This window comes from Pimephales promelas, chromosome 20 (genome assembly GCF_988280905.1).
Source record: "Pimephales promelas chromosome 20, fPimPro1.hap1.1, whole genome shotgun sequence".
Taxonomy (NCBI): domain Eukaryota; kingdom Metazoa; phylum Chordata; class Actinopteri; order Cypriniformes; family Leuciscidae; genus Pimephales; species Pimephales promelas.
Window position 1 is genome coordinate 15,881,415 of NC_142788.1, and position 24,783 is coordinate 15,906,197.

A 24,783-nucleotide genomic window follows, 5' to 3' on the forward strand; every position below is an offset into this window, starting at 1 on the left:
GTGATGTAATGACGCTAAGACATGCTTGAATCTCCCGTGGAAATCCACTAGTACCCACTGGAGTTAAAAACATTATTACAAGCTTACCGCTTTGAATCGAGCTACAGCAGATAGTTTTGAACACTGCCTGGTTATGTATTTTCTCAAATATGTATTTTGGATGATTTTTAACCCCCAAATAGCTATAGACTGCAGCTATAATTGTTTAGTGACCTCCATGAATTGCAAACGTGTAACATTTAAATGTTTCACTGATTTTCAATGTCTCAGACTTTTGGATCTCTATGTATTTGTGTGACGGAGAAATGTTTTGACAAGGACAATTATGAACATTCTCACTTAAGTAAATTGTCACCCTTCATATAGACAGCGTGAATAAGCATGACATGAGGGAGAGGTGTGAGTGTTTGTAAATGTAAAAATGTCTGTAGTCTCTCAGGGATTGTTAGTCCACTTGATGACACTATCCTAAGAAAATCTCTAAGCATTCACATCCTGTCTGCAAACTATTCATCACTTGTGTTTCCTGTTACTGCCTCTGTACAGCTCTTTGCTATGAAAAAATGGGAATAAATAATTTTCCAAGGCAAAAGTAAAGACTGTATAAATAAAAGAAATCATAATTTTAACATCTAAATAATGGCACATAGGTTATTACTTGTGCACATCCACTATAAAAAAATCTCCAGAAATGAAAATAAATACATAAAAAGAAAAAGAAAATCAATACATTTTAACATTTCAAGTAATATCATGCAGCAGATGGTTGCTTGTGCATATCTCTCGTAAACTCAAATGAAATCTCCAAAATAGTCCCAGCTGATTTATGGGTTTCATTTCGTTTCTTGTTTTGGTAACTGTAAACTGCATTTTCCCCCCCCCATAATCATCCCTGTTCCATCTTTCTTATAAATTGTTGCTGTCATGTCTGATCTGAGAAGATTTTACCATACATTAAGCTTTGGCACTACTCGAGTTTGAGTTTGTAGGATCAGTGAGTCTAAAAGATCCTGTGTGTTTGTGTGTCAGATAGCGGAGACGTATGCGTTTCTGCCCAGAGAGGCGGTGACCCGTTTCCTGATGAGCTGTGGAGAATGTCAGAAGAGAATGCACATCAGCCCCATTGGAGCAGAGTTCAAAGGTATCACACCAAATACACACACACATACTGTACATACAGACCAATCTAGAGTACTTTAGATTTACTATAGGTATTAACTCTATCAAGGGCGGTTTGCGTTGTGTACATCTTGACTCCAAAGAGAGCTGAAAAGCTAGAATCCGTTCATTCCCATATTTTTAAAACATATTAATACCTATAATGCTTCATTGGACAGCTCATTGTCTTTGTTACGAAAACCCCCTCTCTTCCCTTTTTGTCCCTTGCCCACCCTGTAACGAGCTCCCCCCGTCGTGCCAGCCTGAAGCTAATGAAACCCCCTCTGGTCACACCTCCTCCCCCCCGCACACATTCATCCCAACACCCTCTGATTAGGCTGCAGTCACTGGAGTGTCCTGCTAGCCTCCCTACACATGACAATTAACCCAATTTGCAGGCTTTAACAAAGAAAATGCCTCTGAAACCAGATTATTTCTACAGAGAGTGTGGAAATCCCTCTGATTGTGGGTGGAATCCAATGGGGGAGGGATTTGATTTGGGGATGTTCATTGGAATGGAGAATTGAATACTGTTGTTTTGTCATTTTGGCAAAGCTGCATTCCCAGTTAGTGCGAACCCAGCTGTGCGGGTGGCCAATCAGAAGAACTGCCCTCAAATGTCCCGCTCGCTGAGATAAACAGAGGAAACACCTCCTAGGCATGAACTGTCAGTGTTGTGTCAACGTTGCGGGCTTAGGTTGGGTGTTGCTCATAAAGAGAGCTGCTAATTGGCTTCTTGCCCATGGGGGTGCACAGACCTCCCCCTCCCTTGCTCCAGCCGGCCGTACGAAAGTTCAGCCTTGAATTATTCAAAGTAGTTAATTACTGTAAACTCGCTCTGTCTTTAATTGACACTCAGGCCGTGGATGATATCGGCTCTTTTATCCACATATCTATATCTGTTGTACAGCTTAATGTGCTATTTATGTATACATACTGAAGAAGTGATAGTAGCAGGACATGTTGAGGATGTCATCACATGATTTTTCCCAACTGTAATTTCTTTAGCTGACGGGTGGCATAATGGCTAAATATAAGCGATTTATTGTTTTTTGTTTACCTCAACATCCTCTTGATCCAATCTTCTCTTTTTCAATTTAGTATAATTTGATTTTTTTTTTTCAGTATTAGTTTGTGAAAGCAGTCCTTTGTGAAAATGTGGACTTGCAGATAATATAAAATAATTAAATAAAAAGCCACTTATTGAGGGTTCACTTTCATGACTGTTTCTTAACACTTAAATAATTTTTTAATGTCAAATTAAAAGTTTAACTTTAAAGCACAACAACGTATTATGGAAATGCATTTTGATGTGTTTGAAGTACTTGATTGTAATTTGACATTTTGTTTGAAATTAATATAGAATATAACATTTCCCATAAATGCTTGTCCGTACAAACAGCAGTTTTTAATCATATTTCAAAGGTAACAGAATAGTGCTGGCAAATCGGTTAATCAATGTTTTGGTCAACTAATTGCATTTAATATAAATATAACATGGAAATAAGTGTCTGTTTGCACTCAAATACATTCTTTCATAGTATATTATTTTCGTAGTAAGTACTCTTTTTAAAAGTATGCTTAAATAAGCTTTTTTTCACAAGGTATGACGCCAACCTGTCAGTAATTTACGATGGCTTGTTTGTCTTCATTATTTTCTTATTTTGTTTCATTTCTTTGCACTTTTTGACAGATTATTGACCAAGCAATTATAGCTTTTATTATAAGTTTTTGCAGGTGAAAAATGTATTTGACAACTTTTTAGCAGCTTGACAAAACCTGAAAATCACTTTTGTCTTTAACCATTGTTATGTTTGTTTTACTGATGATCTAGTTCCTGCAGGAACAGTTTTCTTTTGGTTTGTTGTGTTAAATCCATATGAAATGAGAAAATGGGGTTGATCAATACACAGCAAACAGCTCATCCATTACTGATAGCCTGTGTGTGTGTGTATGTGTGCGTGAGATTATCAGCAGGTAATGGGTTGCTTCATGGCTCTTTTAACTCAAAGCTGATAAAATCCATAATAAGAAGGATGTTACAGTGACTAAAAAAAGCCTCCATATTTACAAAGTCTAAAGGAAATAGTTGAGAGCTGTCCTATGTGTTTTTGACCTTCTTCAGAACACTTGTGGAGACCATAAGTGCACTTCTTTGTGTGAGTGCACTTAAAATTAAGTGTATATGTGTGCATTAATCCCAAACACACATACAGATTAATAAAAAAACAAACAAATCAGCCGTCATTATCGTCACTTCAGAAGCATTCAGAAGCACGGCTGTTGGGGCAGAGTGGGTTTAAATTTCTATACATTTCCTCGATGCATATTAATGTAATTTGCATATGCATTTCTTATAATTAGGCCTTTGTTTAGCATTGTTAATCTGGCAAAGGCAGGAGTGTGCTTGCAGAAAACACTGGGGCAGATACTGCCCTCTAGTGACAGCTTAGAGAAATAACACTCTTTATGTGATTCTCAGGTATAGCAACAGAATTATTGACTTTTCCTGTTACGATAAATATGAATGGCCTCACTATTTTAACTCTCATGCTTTCTCAGAGAACAACCAACCGACCTGTCTGGCGGCCGACCTCATAGACTACAATATGCCCCTCACGACAACCTACCTGAAACAGAAGAAACTACAGTGCATGAACAACAACGAGCAGGTACAGCAGTCTTCTCTAGTATTCAGTGTTCACTGACCGACAGATATCCACATCTCCTTTCAGTCCATCCAGATGGTGCAGTAATCATTGTGGGTGTTGTACGTTACTGACAGGTATTTCAGGCACTCTCAGCATTTACTCCTGCTGGTAATATGCAGTAACATGGACTCTGTCATATTGGCCACCCGTGGGTGGATGTGAATTAGTTCGGTATAGTATTTAGAAGCAATGGCAGTTTGTTCTGTTCTAATTAACGAGTTTTCTGAGCAGGTTGCTAATTAGTTGAGGTGTGAGAAAACCGGTGAAGTGCCAATCTAACAAAGAAAAGCAAGCTATACTTGGTCATGCACACCTCAGTTTGTGCACACACACACAATTTTTAATTGATTGAATTTAATCTTATTTTAATTTTACACTAAAAATAAAGCTTCTTTATTGATATTTATGGTTGCATGAAGAACCTTTATTCATGATTCCTTTAGTGATACCTTTATACATCTTGTTCACTCAAAGGTTCTTTGGGGAGCCAAAAATGGTTTTTCTATGGCATCACTGTGAAAAACCCCTGTTTTGAAATCTTTATTTTTAAGAGTGTATTTCATTTTGATGTTAATTGTTGAAACATCATACAAATAAGGGTTTTAAACAACATTTTACAACATGCCCCAACATTAATGGGTGTTTTAGACCAAATATTGATAACAGGGATCGCTGTTCCTAACACATAACCAGGCAACACTATAAGCACTACTGTCTGAACCAGCATTAATACTGGTCTAAGCTAGTTTTTTTGATTTCGTTAAACTGCTTCTATTTTCCTGTTTTCAGGAAGCCAGTGCAAGACAAGATGTGCCACAGACATTTGCTTTTATTTTAGAATCTACCTGTGCATTGCAGTTGTTTGCTTTCAATTTACTGTGAAATTCTTCCACGAGTCTCTTATATAAAATGTCCTTATAAAAAACACACAATGCTTAGGAATCTATGTTTTCAATACACACATTTTGTGAGAGAGGGTTTGCTTTTCCGAAAATTGCAGGGAGCAGACAGGAAGTGTGGGCAGAAAGCACAAAAAGCTCTTTAAAATAAGGTACAGCTCTTTATCCCTATACCTTTTTTTTGTGATAAATATGTTCGATAAGCTATTATTCAACCTATCTATCATTAACATTGGTTGAAAACTAGTTCGCTTTAAACACATAAAAACAATAATATGCAAATCAGTGTTTTACATAACATTTAGACATTATTTTAGACCATATATTGATACTTATGTATATTATGTACAAAAACCTATGTATATTATCATTCAATAGTTTGATGTTGGTAATATCAAGGCTGCAACATTTTGATCAGTGTCACGTGATCCGATATGATAATGTCTAATATGATGATTTGCTGCTCAAGAAACCTTTATTAGTATTACACATAGTTGTGCTGATTTATTATTTGATTTTTCAGGATTCTTTGATTAATAGAAAGTCCAAAGAAAAAAAAAAAAAATTAAAATAGAAATCCATTGTTACATCTCTTTTGATCAGTTTAGTGCATCTTTGCTGCATAAAAATATTATTTTATTTTTTTTATAAAATCCAGCTGACCTCAAATTTTTGAACAGTAGAGTAAAATTAAACCGTTTATATAATACAATTTGACCTCCTAAAGCTAGTGATGATCATTTTTGGGTTAAGCTCCTCCTTTCATTGTTAAATGTCCTATTTTGTACCCTATTTGCAGAAAGTGCCAAGAGGCAGATGGAGAAAGGCAGAGTAAGAGACAGAGACTAAGTGCTGAGATGTACTGTAGAAATGGCAAGAGAATAGAGAGAGAAACTCAGAGAGTCACACAAATAAGCAGAATAATTAACAAAGAGGCCCTTGGATGAGTAGGAGCGAGAGCAGAGGATGTGGCGAGGAGGCTGGTCGGCCCTGCAGGACGTGTGTGTCCAGCTCAATTCAATAAAGAAGGAAATTAGCAGCATCCTTCCTGCAGGCTGCAGACTCCCGGCTCTCAGAGGGGGGATGGAGGAGATTAAGGAGAGGGGGAATGTTCATTATCGTTTATGGCTTCTTTTTTTTTTTTTTACCCATTTGCTGTGTCTCCTCTTCAGGAAACTCATTTCGTTCTCTCTCCTCCTTTAGCTCTCTTCTCTCTGTCTCTCTCTCTCTCTGGGGAAAGATTGAAATTCTCAAATATTCTTGCAAATGATATAGGCCTACTGTAGTCGCAGAAAACTATTCATTAAGTTCCATCTATATTCGTACTTTTTCATGCATTCAAATTTAAATGGATAATTGTTGATTCTCTTATGTGATAGTCAGATTTTCTGAAAAATAGCTGCTGTATTTGAAAGCGTTAAATGTATTATACTGAAAATTGATTAGTGTCACTACCAAATTTAAAATGGAAGAGAGGTGGCAAGACTAGCAGTGTAAGTGAATGTGTCTTTTGTTCTTATAAAAGCTGTATTGTGCTTTTTTGTCTATAGGTGGCAGATTTACCAAGCAGTTCCTTCTAGTAACTATCAATCCATACTATAGCTGACCAAAGCTGCTGTGTAATCTTTTGCTGGCTAATTTCAGATACACTACAAGGGTCCAATTTAAAAGACTCAAGGATATTTGAGTTACCATGACAGATTATTTTATTTATTTCCATATTTGGTTGTGGGTTGATATGCTTTCTTATTAGTTAACCTGTGCCTCGTTTTACCCCTCATTATCTTGTGTTTTTTTTAGTCCCATATTTGGTTCAGTTCTTTGTCCGTTCTTGTGTGTTATGAGGTTTTCTGTCCCATGGGGTATTCTTGGTGTTCTTGGGTGTTTTGCTTTCTTTTTAAAGAGATATAAATAATTGAAAGTTCTGTCATCGTTTACTCACCATAATGTCGTTTTAAACCCGTGAGACTTTCATTCATCTTCAAAACCCAGATGAAAATTAAATCTGAGAGATTTCTGTCCCTCCATAGACAGCTGACACTTTGAGACTTCAAAACTATCATAGAGGAAAAAAAAAACAATACATATGTATTGAGCGGTTTAGCCCAAATTTTATGAAGAGACACGATCGCTTTATATAATGAACAGATTGATGTGCAAGGTGTTACGCAGGTGTTACTCAGTTTCATTCTCGTGTTACGCAGCACGTTTGAGCTTTTTTTTTTTTAATTGTGGGTAATCAAACAGTTGATGGTCCCCATTAACTTCCAGGAGAGAAAAACAAACAAACTATACGCTGGGGACCAGCAACTGTTCGGTTACCCACATTATTCAAAATAACTTTTTTTTTTTCAACAGAAGAAAGAAACTTATTTGGGTTTAAAACATCTTGAGAGAGTAAATTAAGACAATTTTCATTTTGAGGGAACTATCCCTTTAGTGTTAATAAAACAAAAAAACACAAGAAGAAAATCACTCACTGACTGAGAACTTTAATAGTAGCTTTAATAAGAATCAATAATTTATACAGTGAAGTCTATGTAGTGTTTTAATTTCATATTTGTTCATTTAATTACTTTCTTCAATGCTACTGTTAAATACACCTACTGTATCTGAAAAAATAAAGCACTGTTATTTATTTTGAATATTAATTTGTGTAATGTTTATCTTGTCTTATTTTTTTTTTAATAACAAAGAAAATAAAGCTTTTTATGTCTGCCACTGGCCTAAATATATGCCTTTCTTTTTTTCTTTTGTTACCTAAGGCTTTGTTTTTAACATAGGGACATTAGTTTGGCTGTAATGAACAGCCACTTGCAAAATAGTAAAACCAACTTGAAAAAGATAAAAAATCATGATCGTGATTTTCCTAAAAAAAATCATGATATGATATTTTTGCCATATCACACACCCCTACAATGAGGTTCATTTTCATGTTACGCAGTACTTTTGAGCTTCAGTTAAGAGATTTGTTCTCAAGCATCAAGCAAAAACTGTTGAGCTTCTGTTTGTTCGTTGATCCAGATTTATATGTGTATAAAAGCGTGAAATAAATTTGTTCATCATAGAAAGTGATTGTGTCTCTTCAGAAAATGTGTATTAAACCGCTTGATTCATATATGGATTCATTTTACGACCTCTTTATGAACTGTTTGAAGCGTAAAAGTGGTAGTTGCACTGACTTTCAAATGCAAGGAAAGAAATCTCTCTGATTACATTTAAAATATCTTTCATATATATTTCAAAGATGAACGAAAGTCTTACGGATTTGGAAGAACATGACGGTGAGTAATTGATGACTTTTTTTTTTTTTACATTTTGGGTGAACTAGCCTTTAATAAAAATACTGTTTGCGATTGGATTCCCTTTTCTTCATGTGTGAACCAAGCTGTGACACACACATTGTAAACTGGCTTAAAAGACAATGACTCACATTGTCTTCTGCTTTGCTATTGTAAATCTTTTCCTAATGTCAATCTAAATAATGCAAAATAATAGTTTGCATTATGAGCAAGAGTTGTATTTCCTGATTCCTTTGAATGTATGTGCTTCTCTTGAGGGCTCCATTAGTGACTCTTACTTCAAAGGGTGTGTGTATGTTCATGCACTTAGATGTTCACTGGGTAATCGAGACCGTAGTGTACCGTACTGATGTATAGGATAAGAAAAAAACTTGTCAGTTTTCATTGTTTGGCCTACAGTTTTCAATATGCTGAGACAGTGAGCATGTGGAATGGATCTACAATAAATGTGGTCTTTCTTTAGCAAAAACGGATTATTTTTATATGAAAATGGATTTCTAGCACAAATGTCGCTTTTACAGTAGAGGAAGATGGAGGCAGAAAGAAAAGATGGGAGGGGAGGGAATGAGAATTGCTCTAAAGTGGTTTTGGTGATTCTGTACCTCACTGTACTTCTAGCGGGGGCGTGACGTCAGCGCGCGGCCCCGCCTCCATCTTCGGGGCTGGTTGCTGGAGAGAGAAAGAGAGAGAGAGTCGCGCGGAACGCTCTCGCGACCGCAGCAATATTGTTGCAATATTAAACGCATAGAGAGTGGAGAGTAGAGGGACTCTGCAACGAGAGGGGATCTGAGAAGAATATTAAAAACAAATTGCGTCCACCAGTGAAGGTAAGGATTCAATTAGGCTGACATGACTTCATTTTCTTAAATAAATAGCAGGTTATTATAGCTTTCCCCTCCAGCAGAACACGGTGTATTGTTGACTAGAGCTGCAAAGAGCAAATGGGAAGGTCGTTATGTTTATTTATTTGTTCTTATCGGGGGTTTAATACTTAGTTATGACATCTTTACATTTTTAAGTTGAACAGTTAAAACGGCATAGCCGTTGTTTACCATGGCGTTTAACCTGTACAAACACGCGAAGCGTTTGCCGGTCAAGTTGAACAGTATTGATGACGGAATGAAGACGGTTATTTAGTCGGTTAACATGTTTAGTGCGTCTCAATCACGATGCCTTGGCAACAGGATAGCGTCCATGTTTCGAATGTTTATCATCAGTCAGCATTTCTGTTTGGAGTTGAGTATTAGTTGTGACTGTCATGTGTTGTTATGTTTGCGCTATCTGCACGCTTGATAGATCATTGATAGTGCACGCATGGATGCTGACAGCAGTGTGTTTTAACTTTTTTTGTAAAGTTTGTTTGTTCATTTTATTTAGCACAATGAGTATAAATACAACCTGGGAGAAATATGCGCAGCGAAGTCAGCTGCGTCTCTGTTCAAAACATGTACTGCATGTGTATCGACTAAAATATGAAATTTATCTGCAAATAACATCTGAACTAAACGATATAAATGGCCCTCAGACTGTTTGAAATTGTTTATGGATCATGACATTATTCTAGCTATATGAAAATATGAATTATACAGTATAGTACGGCAGTGGTGGATGAAGGAAGGGCAGTCTCAATGCATGTTTTATTAATGGATTTGAGAAGTTAACTCAAGGAATCCATTGACTGATTTGGGCAGCTTGCATGATTGAGGTAAATTAATGTTACATAGGCAAGATTTTTTCCAGGAAGGACTTTTCCAGATAACATTGCCGCAAATGATATATGGATGGATATATTTTTAACATGAATGATAATAAACATACACGTATGATAACTTTATAAACTTTATTAGCAGGATATATAGTTCAACGATTTAAACTATTTTTATTTAATAATATATGTTATTTAAAATATCCTTGTGCCTTGAAGTTATTTGTTGTGGGTTTTTATCATGATGTGGCAAAGCTGGTTCTGCAGGCTTACATGCATGAAGGCCTGAAACCAGAGAACAGCTTACTAACTTACCTAAATATCTAAAAGTAAATCTTTTTGAATCCTTAAGATTAATGCGTTTCAGAGATTCCTGCCTTTCCTTTTGTAGTGCCACTGTTTTTGTGCCCCTTTTGGGTTTGTACAGCCACTTGTTCTTGCACCACTGCATGGCACTTGCCATAGCTTTGAGTCAGCATAAAAATCAAAGTAATGCTTTTTCCTTGCTCCGCCTCAGCTTTAATTTTGTGTGAATTATGTTTTGTGCAATTAATAGACAGCTCAGCAATTATTCTGGTGTCATTTCTGTCTTTTCTGCTCTTCTGTGCCTTTGGCAGGTGGTTTTATAGACTGATGTGGGCGTCTAAGAGCCAAAGAAATGTGCAACCGAGTCAAATCACTCAAATGCCAAAATTCACTTATCCCTCTACCTTTTAACCTTTTATATTCCTCGCCCTGTTACTCTTTCCAATTTTATCATGACACCCTACCCCATATTTTTTATACACTGTGTTGCACTTTTACTGGTGCTATTTAAACATCCTTTTCTGATTACGTATAATGGCCATGCAAATTAAAAGCAGAGAGGGTTGACAAAGGGTTAAAGGCTTTAAAACCGCCTTTATCATCCTCTGCCTTCTGCCAGAGCTTCACAAGGATAAAGCCTACCAAAATAAAATCACTTTTTTTACTCCCCCCCCCCCCCCACGTCAGCCTGTCCAGCAGAAGTGAAGCTCCATGAGCCATAATCCTTTCCTAAAGCCAAGCTGTTCAGCAGTGAGGATCCCCCCCCCCCACCCCCTTGCCATCTAAATAGTCAAACTCATCCTCTCTCATCCTTTTTTTGCTCCTTGTTTCTCTCCCCCTCTGTCCTTTCTCAGCTCTGGTTGTCTGAATCTATTGTTCTTTGTTTTGTCCCTGTGGTATTCCGATGAATGTCTCTTTGCTCCCTCGTTCTCTGAGAGGGTCTGTACCATCCTCTGCTCTTCTCCAGTCATTACAAGACGAATCGAAATACCCATCTGGAGCCCCGAGATGCGCCTCTTTCTCAGCGCCACTTTTTCAGTGTTTCATGGGTCTGTATGGCCACTTGTTCTCGCATCGCTGCTGTTGGAACGTGCCATATCTTTGTCAAACCACCAAATCACTCAGCCGTCTTATTTTTCTATGTATGATATACAGTAAACTACTATACAAAAGTTTGAGGTCAGTAAAAAAAATTGTTGGAATGTTACTTGCTCTCTTGCATATTTTAAAGAGTGCCTTATATCAAGAGTCCAAAAATCACATTCCCAAATTTTTTTTTACTGACCTCAAACTTTTGTACTCTAAAATATCAAGTCCCCTTCTTTTGTTCTTTCTTTTTTTTTTCTAAAATGACCGAACAACAACAGAGTTACGCAATGTTTTATCTCTGTTATTCTGAACTTTTAGCATAGCCCTAATGTTTGTGAATTTTTTTTCACAATTTCTTCAAGCTACATTCGACAAACATTGCAGGTGCGGATGAGAAACTCGCATGTTGTGGAGCCGGCGGCTGTGTTTTGCTTGAACGCGTTCATATTTTAGGCGAACGTGAACCGGGCTTACTGTATTACTGCCTAATGAACATTACTGTGAACGCGTTCATTCTGGTGTCTGTGAACGCACGCTCTCGCAGTTTAACTACGTTCAATAGGGTGCCAGATTTCTATTGAGCATTCCAGGTGAAAACCCGGCGAAAAAATATGTAGCTTGCAACACAAGCCACCAGTGTCGCACCACGGCCGCCACGTGTCATCAAGACAAGAAGCAGCATGTAGTCGACAATCGAGGTGGCGTCGCATTGTGTGATCAGTTTTAAGACTAGGTCGGTGAGGATGGAAAAAACCGTACGTTTCTGTGCAAACTTTTCCCGCCGATAAAATAATTGCTGTAGTGGTTGTATATGGGTTGTGGCAATAATTGAAAAAAAAAATAGCTTGCAGCAAAATATGGAAAAAAAAAAACTATGGACTAGTTAATTTTTTGGAGCCGTGAACTTAGTGTGAAGTATGAACTATGAACTGAACTAGTTCATTTTAAAATTTGTCAACTGAACTTCGAACTAGTTAGAAATTCAGAAATTCAGTTGGAGCGGGATTAAGAAAACAGTCCCGTGCAGGGCTCTACACTGAGGTCGGGAGTTATGATGCTATAAATTCAGCATGACCATCACATAAATAAATTACATTTTAAAAATAGAAAATAGTTATTTTAAATTGTGACCATATTTCATAATATTACTATTTTTACTGTATTTTTTATTTAAAAAATTGTTCAGCACAAGAGACTTCTTTATAAAAAACATTTAAAAAAAACATTTTGACCCCAGACTTTAGTAAGATTGTGTGTAGTGACTATTTTCCACCCTCCAATCAATACCTGATGGACTATATCAAGTCCTGTTCTAATTTCCTGTTCTTGTGGAATATCCTGTTTCAGAAATATGCTATATTACAGGACTAAAATGGGTTGCAAATGACAATATCAATTTAAAAGTTTTCCCCATATTTTCCTCAGGCTGTTTTTGATTTGTCATAACATTCCTATTGCCCAAGTAGCCGCAGCTGGTTTGAGCTTAATTGATTCTGAGCATCTCTGTGCATCTGTGCCACTGAGCAATCTATTGTTATTACATCCAAGTGCTCAAATGCAGTATGTTTGTTTGGAATGTTATTGTTGTTCTTTTGCAGCCCATGTGAGCGACGGGCTAACCAATGAGATGCTCTCTTAATGATGGGTCCCCCACCGTGTAATTTCCCGTCTTTTCATGGCTCGTTTCCTCTTGGGCAACATGTGCTTAGACCTGAGGGGGAATCTAGGATGTGACATACAGGCTCCCTGGTGCCCTCTCTGCTGTTCTGTGCTTTTCTGGTGCTTCACTGTATGTAAGACTCATTCAGTAGAACGTCAGAACGTCTCTTTAGAGCAGCCTGCGCTTTAGCGTTACATATCCAAAGTCTGAAATCCAAAGTGACTTCCCTGCTGAAAAGAATGCGTTTCACTTTGGTCCAGGCAAATTTTTCTACATACCTCTGATGTACGTAGATGGTCCCTGTCTAAAGGTACGGTATTTTTTCAGGTTGTTATTATTATTAAACTTAATTATTCCTGTTAGTTCCTAAAGTAACATTTTCATTTAAGTTTTTTTTCTTAATTGAGGTTTTCCATGTAATTTTTATTGAAGCTTTACTTCAATTAATGGAAATAATTTTTAATTTTTTTTTTTTTTTACTTTTAACTATAATGTATAATGACTCATAATGTATGACAATAAGAATAAAACTAAGAACTCACAGGATCAGAGTGTTTTTAAGAAAAAAAAAATAGTTTTGATTAAATGGTATAGATGTGTAGGCTTTAGTAAAGTTATGGTCATTTATTTGATGATTTCTCAAAAGTATTAATAAATATTAATGGAACTGTTTGGTGGAGTTAGAGTTGTGATCAAAATCGTAAAAATTCCCATCCCTATCCAACAATTTGTGGGATTTGTGGTTTGTGGAGGAGGAAAAAGGGTAATCTTCAAGATAGATTTGTGACTGACTGGATTAGAGGAGAATAGCGGTAGTGGGACCTACAGTAATCCGTGTGTCTGTTGAATACTGGGTTTGACCTCCTGAGGCTTGGTGTGTCATCTGCTCTTAAATTCTGTTGGGTTGCTGCTTGCTCCTATAAATCAGGCTTTGAAATGGGAAATTTTGATCATCTTTTCTATCCTTTCAGTTCTTCCTCTAAACTATTGATCTAAACCAGATGACGTTCCTGTTGCAGTTTACATCCACAAGCAAACTGCGTGTGCCGAACCTGGTTTTGTGTCCCTGAAAGACTAAATTGATCATGCCCCTTTTGTTCATGCTTACAAAAAGGCTAGGACACTGCAGACAGAGAGGACGGGATCAGTAGCAGAGGTCGTTTAGAGACAATAGTGGTCGTTTGCAGCCGCATTGAAGACATCAATTGGTCAGTGCATACAGAAGGAGAGGGCTGAGATCTGTTGCAGAGGTCACAAACATGCATGGCTATGCCACTCATCTCTGCTGACCTGGATAAAGCCATTGCTCCAAGGTATATCTTACAGGAAGTGAGGTCATCTCAAATATCAGTATTCCTCGAGTGGCATTTTTTGCAGCGTAGTCTGGTTTATATATACACCACCATTTCTATAAGGTCCTGATGGTCAGTTTATCAGTGAGAGACATTTTTATTTCAATTCACACAAACAGCAGTGTGCTGGTCCTCGGCAGATGTTTTCCACCCATAAAAGACGATAAAACAAGCCTTTATTGTCAACTATTTAAGAAATAGCTCCCTTTAAATTCCAGCAGCGATGCATGTCTTATAGAGAAAAACATCTATGCCAAAGGGGAAAAAACGACTATGTTTTTGTCTTATCTCAGCAGGAGTAAGTATCAAAAGCTTATGTGCTTCACAGGAACATGAGACACTTCATTGAGAAGAAAAAAAGCCTGAATGTTTGTTTAATGACTCCACTGAAGTTCCGCTTTTAAAAACCACATTCTTTCTGTCTGCAATATCAGACAAGCACTAAGGATGGGCATTTTTGTCAATTTTTCATTTCGAGTACTGATAGTTCTCAAAAACTAGTATTTGAGTACTTGTCTTGCCAATAATGAAAATATTTTAATCAAAACACTGATAAGAAAATGAATGTTGTTGACATAAAAATATGACATGAAAATATGTTTATCAAAATGTGAAAATGTGACGGTGCTAGATTATCAGCATTGTTTTTGAAAAAGAAACATCTAAAAGGAAAAGCTGCATGAGGTGAAGGTGAACAGTGAATGAACTTCAGTAAACTGAAGCCTGTTCCTAGATACACAACATAAGCGTAACATTACAACTGGTATCTGCACAAAAGGACACAAATGCAAGTGAACTTAAACTAAGTTACATGCTAACCAGAATCTGTTACTCCTGTTGTGGATGCTCTCTTCCAGTAACAACGTCCTGAAACACGGGCAACTTGCACAAAGTATTCACAACATTTTATAATGCTCTCATTACGATTTAATGAAAATGGCTGATTGGCACTGCCTTGCACTTAACTGTATACTATTTAATCTACTTTATCGGGTTATTCCAGGCATCCCTATGCATTTTCGATGCCATGACGAGAAATTTTAATTAACCCTACTGTTGAAAAAAAAAAAAGACAAAAAAAATAACACTGCTGGATTATTTAATTATTTCATCAATTTCTTTGGAAAAATGGAAAAAGAAACATTTAAAAGGAAAAATGACTGTCTTGAATCCAACACGATAATGTCGGGAATGGCATTCAAGTTGAGATTGAATGAACACCAGTAAACTGAAGCGATTTGGTAGCAGGCTAATGAACTCAACCAAATGCATCCTATATGAGATTAATCAGATACAACATACAATAAATATTACTGCACAAAAGAGTGTTAATGCACAAGTGAACTGCTTGTCTGAAATTGTGTAACTCTCGTTGTGGATCTGCTCTTCCCATAATAACATGGAACACAGGAAACACGGCAACTAAAGCACAAACGTTACAACATTATATTACTATAGTGTTCTCATTATAGGATATGGCAGATTGGCGCTGCATATCTTGGACTGAAATACAAAGTTCTGCAATAGGCCTATGTCACACTTCCTTCTTCCGGAATGCGGAGTAGGGATACAGAACTTCCGGTCAACAGTATTTCTCGATAAGGATTTAGGTTATCAGTCCTAATGTCTAAACCATCCAAGGTAGACTGACCACGAGTTATAAGGTTGTGAAACGAAGGTTTTTGCCCCTGTTGAAGCTATAAGTTTGTTTGAAATCAACCTTGTTTAAAGAAAAACATTTTATCTGTGATCTTATGAAAAAAAAACCCTCTGCAACCAGCAACGTCTGCTGATTGGTCCAACTCGCTGTTACCATAGAACCGTTTATCTTACTGGCGAACGGCTAGAGCTACCCGGAGCTGTTGTTGTGGTGTACGGGGTCGCTCTGCATCAGGACTTAGACAGCCATACCTCAGCTTTCACGCTTTCATGCTTTCCCACTTGAGAGTTTTCATTTACCATCCGAACCACATAGTCATATGTGACTTCAGGCAGGTTGTGGAGAGATTTGGTCCAGCGGTAGCTATGGGACTCCATCATTGTAAAAAGCTAACCGGAAGAGCCGTATCCCTACTAAAAAACGTACTTCCGGTCTTTAATTTTTCTGTGACATAGGCCTATAACCAGCAGCAGCGAAGATCTATTCTGCCAAGACAAAATAAATCAACATGGTCATACCCATTACCATGCCAACCCCCCCGAGAGTTGTCATGACAGAACTGTATTTTCAATTTTCATTATTAAAGTTATTCAGACATCATTGCGTGCTTTCAAATATAGTTTCAATTTATTTCGCCGGTCTGGACAGCATGCTGTCCTTACTGGACAGCCAACCAATCAGACCTCAGTAACTGCCCAAAATGGCGAAAAAATCAATCATAAAAAATATATACATTTTTAAAAGTCATGGCGATTATTGTTTTCTTGATCTATCATCGCTGTCATGTCCGAGTACTTGCACATCCCTAACAAGAACTAAAAATCTACTCAAGAATTGCCATCATAGAATATCAGTTAAAAAAGTATCTATTCAAAAGCAAAGATGTTTTTTTTTTTTTTCAAAATTACAATGAGAAATGGACAAAAATGCCCCATGTGTTTCATTTACCTGCACTGAGGGGGAAGAGATTACGTGTTTGGATCAGCTCTGATTCAGAAAGGAGAGGAGGTACAATACTTTGTATTTATCAAAGACTCCTAAAAATGTGTATTATGTTTTCCACAAAAATATTAAGCAGTGCTGGGTTTCCCATACATTCATTAATGTAAAATGAATCACTTTGTTTGTTCATGTTCAGCATGTCAAATTTCATGCATAGTGTTCATAAACCTACAATACACTCTTAACTATTTATAAATGGATGGCTATGGCTAAAGTCCACTTTTTTTTTAGAGTTGCTAAAACCATAATCTGAACAGTTCCAACAAAAAAAAGATCATTTTTTGTACAATTGTATATTATTCAAAGGCTGATATTTGACTGAGCAACCACAAGAGACTTCACAAGAGAGAATTTGATGACCAGCTTAGTCATAGGTAATGCTGGTGCCGTTATCCATACTGGTCGCCAGACAGGAACAATATGTGCAAACACAAAAGCTTGTGTGGTGATCTCAAAAAGTGTCCTTGCTCTAGAAATTGGATTCACATTTTTATACCGGCTATCACAGTAACAGGTACTTACTGTGAAAACATTATTTCCATTCATGGTGCTCACTGCCTACAATACCATGTAGTTCATGGAGATTCATGCCTTGCCTGAATGTAAGCCTTTTAATCGAAGCTTCCAAATGCTTGTGCGTAGATGAACTGGACTTTTAGATAAAAAGGTAGCTTTTTTTATGTTGTGGTACAACTTAAAGATAACCTTTTTTCCCCCCTGGTCTTTTTAGTTGGTATCCTTTTAAGAAACTTCTGATTGAGTATATTGGCTATATTTCGGTAAATCAAATAGCGTTGTTGCTTGGTGTGGAACAGCTAGAGAAAAGATATGTGATTGGGAAGTGAATTTCATTTCCAGTAGTTTTTCATCTTCCCGGCGACTTTGTACTGACGTCTGTTCATACACTCGTGGTTAATTAATCTGGAATGCCTACGGATAAATGTTCACATCATTCAGTGAAATATTGTTTCAAATATCAGTTTGTTGTGATATGAATCTTTTTAAAAAATGTAAATGTTTAATCTGAGTACTGTAAGTATAAGGGAAAATGTACAATATTTTGGAGACTATATCTGGCCACCAAAGTTCATTTAAAGTAAAGTACAGATTTTCTATTTAGTCTCTGTTTATTCAAATGAATTATAATTATACGTAAATATGTAAACATGATAAATTATATAAATATAATATGAGAAGAAATTATATAAATATAATGAGAAATTATTACATGATGTATTTATGATATATTTTAATAAATTATTAAAGAAAATGGAAATATTTGTTTATTTAATTAAATAAAAAATGCAAAATAGGCTAATGCACAAGTCAAGATATTATCTAGGTCTACTTTTATGGTGAGTCCTTTTTTAAGCTTGACCATCCTAGGCCAGCCTCTTTCACTTTCATTGTATTTAAAAGGAGTGGCCATATATTCTTTTTGTGTTCCACAGAACAAAGAAAGTGATTATAATAAACAACATGTTTTAAACACTGAAGAAATGACGCACTTCACCTTTAAAGCATGTGAAGGTCTCTATGACGGAAATGAGTGATGCCTCTGAGAGACGCTCTTTCCTCTTTTTGGCTTTTGTTCTGGGTCGTGTATAGAATAATGGGCAGGGGTGGTTACCGAGCGTGCGGATTTGGTTTCGCTGCTCTTCAGAGAGGAAAAGAGGGGCATCTGCATGTAGAAATAGCTCCCCTCCCCTCGCCTCAGGATCAATGAAGGTCCAGTCAGAATCATTGATCATAGCCCATCTTCATGTAACAGAATGCTTTATGTTTTTTAGCCTGTGGCTGACACTGGGGTGTAATATCTCAAACAGACACTGATATCAAACTATCTGTTTGTCCTTCCGCACCCACATTTTTTTTCTTCTAGCTTTTACTGTATTATAGCATGCTTTGTTTGGATGCGAGATCACCAAGTGTGTTTTGACATGATTATGTATGTATACCTTTACCTTATGTGTCAGTGCTGGTATTTTCCCTTTTCATGGCCGGTTTTCCTACCAAATCAATATTCTGCAGTGGAAGCTCACAGTCTGCAAGATGTTAATCCTCATCGGACCTTACAATGTGTGTTTTTGTGTGTGTGTTTGAGGGAGAATGGTCCCATGTATAAGTGTGCACTGCAGTCTTACAGGCCTTAATAGAGTAACGGCAGTCTTATCAATACGCTCACCTTTCTGTGTTGAAATGATACAGTGTGCTTCCTTAGAAAGCTATTGATCCCAGTGGACAGAGGGAAGGCGGTCAAAGACAGAAAGCTCATGTAACATGCTCAGACATCTGTTGGACGTGAGAAACAAAGGATTTGACGTGACAGACGGCTGTCAGTGTTCATCCTTGGGCCCAGAAAGATCTTGTGACCTTGTGTGTGGTGGATGTGTGAAAAATCGGCTCTTGAGCTGAATGTGCCATCATGATTTGAGTTCCTGTCTGTGCCATAACACTTCCTGTTGCTTAAAACCTAAATTAACTTTGTCCTTTTTTTTCAAATGTCATTTCATGTTAAGTTATAAAATGATAAACGATAAAAGAAATATATTATTATTAGTTTAAAAGTTTTTTTTTTACAACACGTCTTGACTAAAATAGTATATCTGTTGGAGTTTTTAAAGATGAAGTGCCATTGTCATTATTATTATTATTATTTTATTATAACTCACGTAAATGTATGTCCAGACTATAAATGTACATTCATTTTTTTTAAAGATAAAAGTATTTTTTTAAACAATTATTACAATTATAAAAACATAAAAACAATTATTTTATTTTTCAGAACACTACATTATAAAAAGACTGTCCATTACTGGACTAAAATATATGTCTGTTTTTTGTTTGTCTACATCAGTTTCAGTATTGCAGATATAGATCAGTTTCCATGGCAGCACATATATATGCTTAGCATTCCTCCTTTTATTTATTTATTTTTAATCCTTGAAAATGTATTTCTTTATGCATTTGGAGCCATGTTGCTGTCCTTGCCATGCTAAATATGGTTATAGGTGGAAAAAGTAGAGGGAACTAATCGCAGATAGAATAAGACAAGACACTGAGAAATCGCTTGTTCCAGACCAGACGTATATGCAAAACAATCACATAACTAATTATTTATGCTCTGGAAATACCATGACCACCTCACTCTTTTTTTGATGCTGTTTTTGATTCAGTGTTTTCTATTGCTGAATGATTCAATGTAGAAAAGGTGCTGTGAATAGTCTAAACCCAGTTATATCAATATTAAAGACATTTTGTGAGAGTTTGATTGATTCTGACAGTATCTGCGATGCAAATGGAGTTGATCAGGTTAATTGTTTTGGACTTGCCAACATTAACCCTTTTCCAAAGCATTGTGGTTCTCACAAGGACACCATCCAAGGCTTGCCGATATGAGAAGGAAAGGTTGAAGAGCCGGACAGGAAGGGTTGGCTACTTGGCTTGCTAACTGGATTAGCTTTAAATGGCCCTGGTACCAAAAAGCCTCCCCATAACCCAGCCTAGAAGATCCTCATCTCTTAACGCAGGCGGAAGGGGCCAATCTCCTTACAAAAGCTTTTTTACAAGCTCAGGAAAGCAAATGTTGCCCCAGCGTTCTCATGCATGCTTTAAGCTGTCTCAGAGAAAGACATTCATTTATATTCATATTTTAGTGCCTCTGTGCTTGACAAAACAGCATGGCGTGCCTCTGAAGGCAGGCATCAATCATTGAAGGTACATTAGGCGTGTGCGCATATGTATTTACGTGATGAACCTATTAATATGCTATCTGTTTTTTGTTTTTCCCCAAGACCTTTTTTTGAACTTCAGACCTGAAGGCAGAAGAGCAGGTAGTCTTACTCCCCTCGGCATGCTATTAAAAATAGACCTGCTCCTAAAGTTAATGATTTTTTAAAGACTTTACCCCCTTCACGTCTTAATTTAGACAATTTACAGCTCAGTATACAGCGGGGCAGGTAACAGGCCAAACCTGCTAATAAAGTCACTCTACAAATGTCCACACTCCTGGCTCGGAGGTTCAAGCTGCGTGAACGTAAATCAGTTAAAGCGATAAAAGGCTCCTTTCATTCTCACCCACCCAAAAGCGTATCATTATGAAAGCAAAGTTAATCAACTAAATGAAAAAGCTAGACGGGACAAAGGTAACGCCCAGCCCTGGCTGAGAAGAGACCATCTCCCAAGGACGTCTGCTCTTTGTGTTTTGTGTACGCACACGCAGCTTTTAGACAAAAGAAACCCTGAAACGCAGTATGCTCAGCCCACAGAGCCACCCAAACCCGGTGATTGGACTCGTGTCTATCAGTTATTCAAAGACACAGAGGAGCCAGGATGTTTCGTGAAGGGAGAAAATGCCAGGCTGTCCCTGCTCTCTTTATCTGCATAGACGGCAATTTGTCAGAGAGAGCGGGATGTCACATGCATGCAGATGAGAGGAGCCTGTAAGCATGATCATTAATAAACAATAAAAACTAATAAAAGACCATCAGAATTGAGTCGTAGGGGTGTGGGGAAATGGAGTTGGAGAGATTCGGCCGCTGATGACCTGCATTGTCCTAAATTGGATTAGCCGTGCGGCGCTGATCGCGGGCTTGAAGCGATTTTACAAGATTCTAATTGAAAAGGAGTTAAATGTCAGATTAAAAGAGGCTCCTGTTTGATGTCCTATTGGAAGATGATTAAGGAGGTGCTGGATTGTCCATTCCGTGACTTCAGCAAGGGAATGAAAATGCGGCAGAATACATTACGCAGGGTTTGAGGGGTGGGACGGGTGAGTGGCCGCTTTAAGTGCGATCCTCTTTGTTGTCTTCCTGATGGTTTGAGCCAGCAGGTTTCCTTGTGACCTTAAAAGGGTTTGTCTGACCCCTCCCTCTGCTGTCTGTTCCTCTTAGCTGACCTCTGGGCATCATTCTCGATATCTGGGGGCACATTTATACACGTGCACGCACATGTATCCGGTATTTGATTGATTTGATGTATTATTCAAACCTTGATAATTAAAGTCAGTGCAGGCCCCAACAATGAGGATGGCCTGTTGGGCATGGGTCAGTGTAAGGGTTTCAGGCTGGTCAACAACTCTGACAATCACCTGACGAAGATCAATCACTTTTCCTTTCAGGCCAGTGCTGCACTGCCACTGAATATCATTTGTTGATCTAGCTAGAACATCCATTGTTATGGCTTCACTTCAAATTCTGTTAATTTGTCACCAAGAAGATACTGTTATCTTACTAACGTTACTAACAAAATTGAGCATGAGTAAAAATGTGTAAATGCGACAAAGAGTGATTTATGAATTTATGAAGAAACATTTATAGCTGTATAATTTGTAGTTTGTTGCAAATTTTCTTTTTGTAGTTTTTTTAATATTTAATATTTTTAAAATAAGTCTCTTATGCTTATTTAAAACATAGCTTATCAAGGCTATGTTTATTTGCTAAAAAATATGGTAAAAACAGTCATATTCTGAAATATTATTATTAGTTTAAGATGTTTTCTTTTTATACATTTATAAATGTAATTTTTTTTTCCTGTAATGCAAAGCTGAATTTTCATTTCAGCCTCATTACTCCATAAACTGGTCACACTTTCGTGCTTGAGGGCTGGTGAAAACATTGGCAGGGCAAGTTAAAAATCAGAACTAGCAGAACAAGAACATCTTTCAAAATTGAGCATGACTTTCCTAAAACACATTCCTGATTGATTTTAAGGAAAATTATGTAGATTCTGTACTATAGTTGCATTGAGCAGAATTTATTGTGGCCAAATAGGTTATCCAATGACTACTATCCCAAACAGATAGTCCTATCCCAAACTCATGCCTCTGCTTGCACTATGTTACTCAAATGTACAATTTGTACATTTGAGTAACATATATGCACTTATGTTCTTACAATTTCATTGTAAGTGCATAATTGGCTTTCATTTGTGTGTCTTTGTACGTGTGATGTAATTTTGCTGCCTATCTTGGCCAGGTATCCCTTGCAAAAGAGATTTTTAATCTCAATGGGTTTTTACCTGGTTAAATAAAGGATAAATATATATATATATATATATATATATATATATATATTTTAATATTCTGAAGGCGCCACTATGGCATTTATAAGACAATATAGAAGTGTCTTGCTTGTAGTCACCTTTTCACATTAGCATAGAATAAAGTATTTTAACTGCAAAATCTCCTTTAAGGGAGCACCAGAGAGGAGAGGGTGGAAGAGGTTCTCCCATTAATAATTCACTGTCAAATTTGCATGTAAACACCTTAACCAATCAGAGCTGGCGCTGGGCCTGGTGGTGCAAGGTATTGTGTGATTGGCAGCTCTGGGGGGAAATCCGTCTGTTTAAACAGAGGTCGTGCCGTGGCGGGGTGGCAGGGTTCCCCCTCAACAACAGGCATGAGCAGATGGGTCCTCACCCCGCTGTCCCTGGGGCGGCTTTTACTTTTGCCTGTCTAATAAATCATCCTCTTCTGTCCAATACATTATGCACAGGTATTTCTTTCCTTTACCAACCTTGCACGGCGTTTACATTCGATTGAGCCAGTTTGAGATGTTCGTGTAGAAAATCAACACACGAATGGAACTGCCTGAGCTCTTGAGATAATTTAGAGACATTCATTTGAGGATATGCGTAGGTTGTTATGTGATTAAAATGTGATGATGACTATCCTTCAGAGGTGGAAGGCCTCTACTGAACAGGTTTCTCAAATTGAAGAGCAATTCAATAAGTCAAGGGAACAAATTAAGTAAAATAGCCATCATTACAGTCATTACGTTTTTTAAGTTTGTCCTTGTTTGACGTGTTCTCTGGAAAAAAGTCTTTTGACAAATATTTCTGTGAATTCCCCATAGGCCCTAAAGATTACAAATGTACTTAAGAAGTGTCATCCAAACACTTATTTAGAAAAATGATGCTATCAAATGGGACAAAAAACAGAATGCAATGATTTATTTGATTCACATACAGTATGTGTTGTTGTGAATTTAAGATTTTGAATGGAGAAAATCGCTTTATTTAAGAAAACAGTCATTCATGAAGGCGGTAGATTATCTAACTGTTAAGATTGTGAAAACCCCGCTGGACATTACACCAACAACACGATACCTTTTCGGTACGGAATTGGACAAGACACTGGACACCACATGCCGGAAGAGGATTATCATAGTGTCTTATATCACAAAGAAATGCATCTTGCTCAATTGGAATCAACAAAGACCCCCATCGTTCAATCTGTTTAAACAAATCCTCAATGAAACTTTAAGACTGGAACAACGCACATACATCTTAAAAAATAAGGGAGATGCCTTCCCAAAGATATGGGAACCGCTTATGGACCTCTGACACCACCATGTCATGACAGGGTTTGGCATGTTTACATAACATTCACAAAGGATGAACCGTGACCATGGACTGATTTGATCTAATTTGCCGTATTTTTTATTTATTTTATTTATTATTGTTATTATTTTTCTCTTTTATGTTAATAAAATGTTAAAATCAATAAAAAGACAATTGAAAAAAAAAAAAAGAAAAAAAAGAAAACAGTCATTCATTAAAAGAAACTTGAGGTGTGCTGTTACTTTAAGCGATCATGCTTAGACTTTTTCCTGGTAGGGGAGCAGCTACATAAGTGATATAATCGTTCAGTTTATGATACAAGCGTGACAATTGGCATGAGCAGTCTTGACAAGAAAATTGTCCGAGCCACTTGAAATTTCAAGATGCCGACCATTTTTTCAAGATGGCCAACACCTTAGTGGAGCAGTTAAGTTATATAGTGGTTTATTTGGTGATACAAGGATGAAAATTGCCATGAGCAACTCTTTCTTGTCACTAACTAAACAATTATATCGCATAACTGCTCCATTTAGGTGGTGGTAATCTTGAAAAAAAAGGCCGCCATCTTGAAATTTCAAGTGGCTGTGGGTGGTTTCTT

General features: G+C 37.1%; 1 protein-coding gene across 2 annotated transcripts in view; it reads left to right on the forward strand.

The window, feature by feature from the left end:
- nol4lb (nucleolar protein 4-like b) overlaps positions 1-24,783 on the forward strand; it is a 105,928-nt gene that overhangs the window by 19,460 nt on the left and 61,685 nt on the right. For both annotated transcript variants that reach the window (XM_089124534.1, XM_089124535.1), the window contains exons 3-4: positions 1,030-1,141; positions 3,721-3,830. In XM_089124534.1, coding sequence (XP_088980660.1) covers positions 1,030-1,141; positions 3,721-3,830 — 222 coding nt within the window. The remainder of the gene's footprint in view (positions 1-1,029; positions 1,142-3,720; positions 3,831-24,783) is intronic.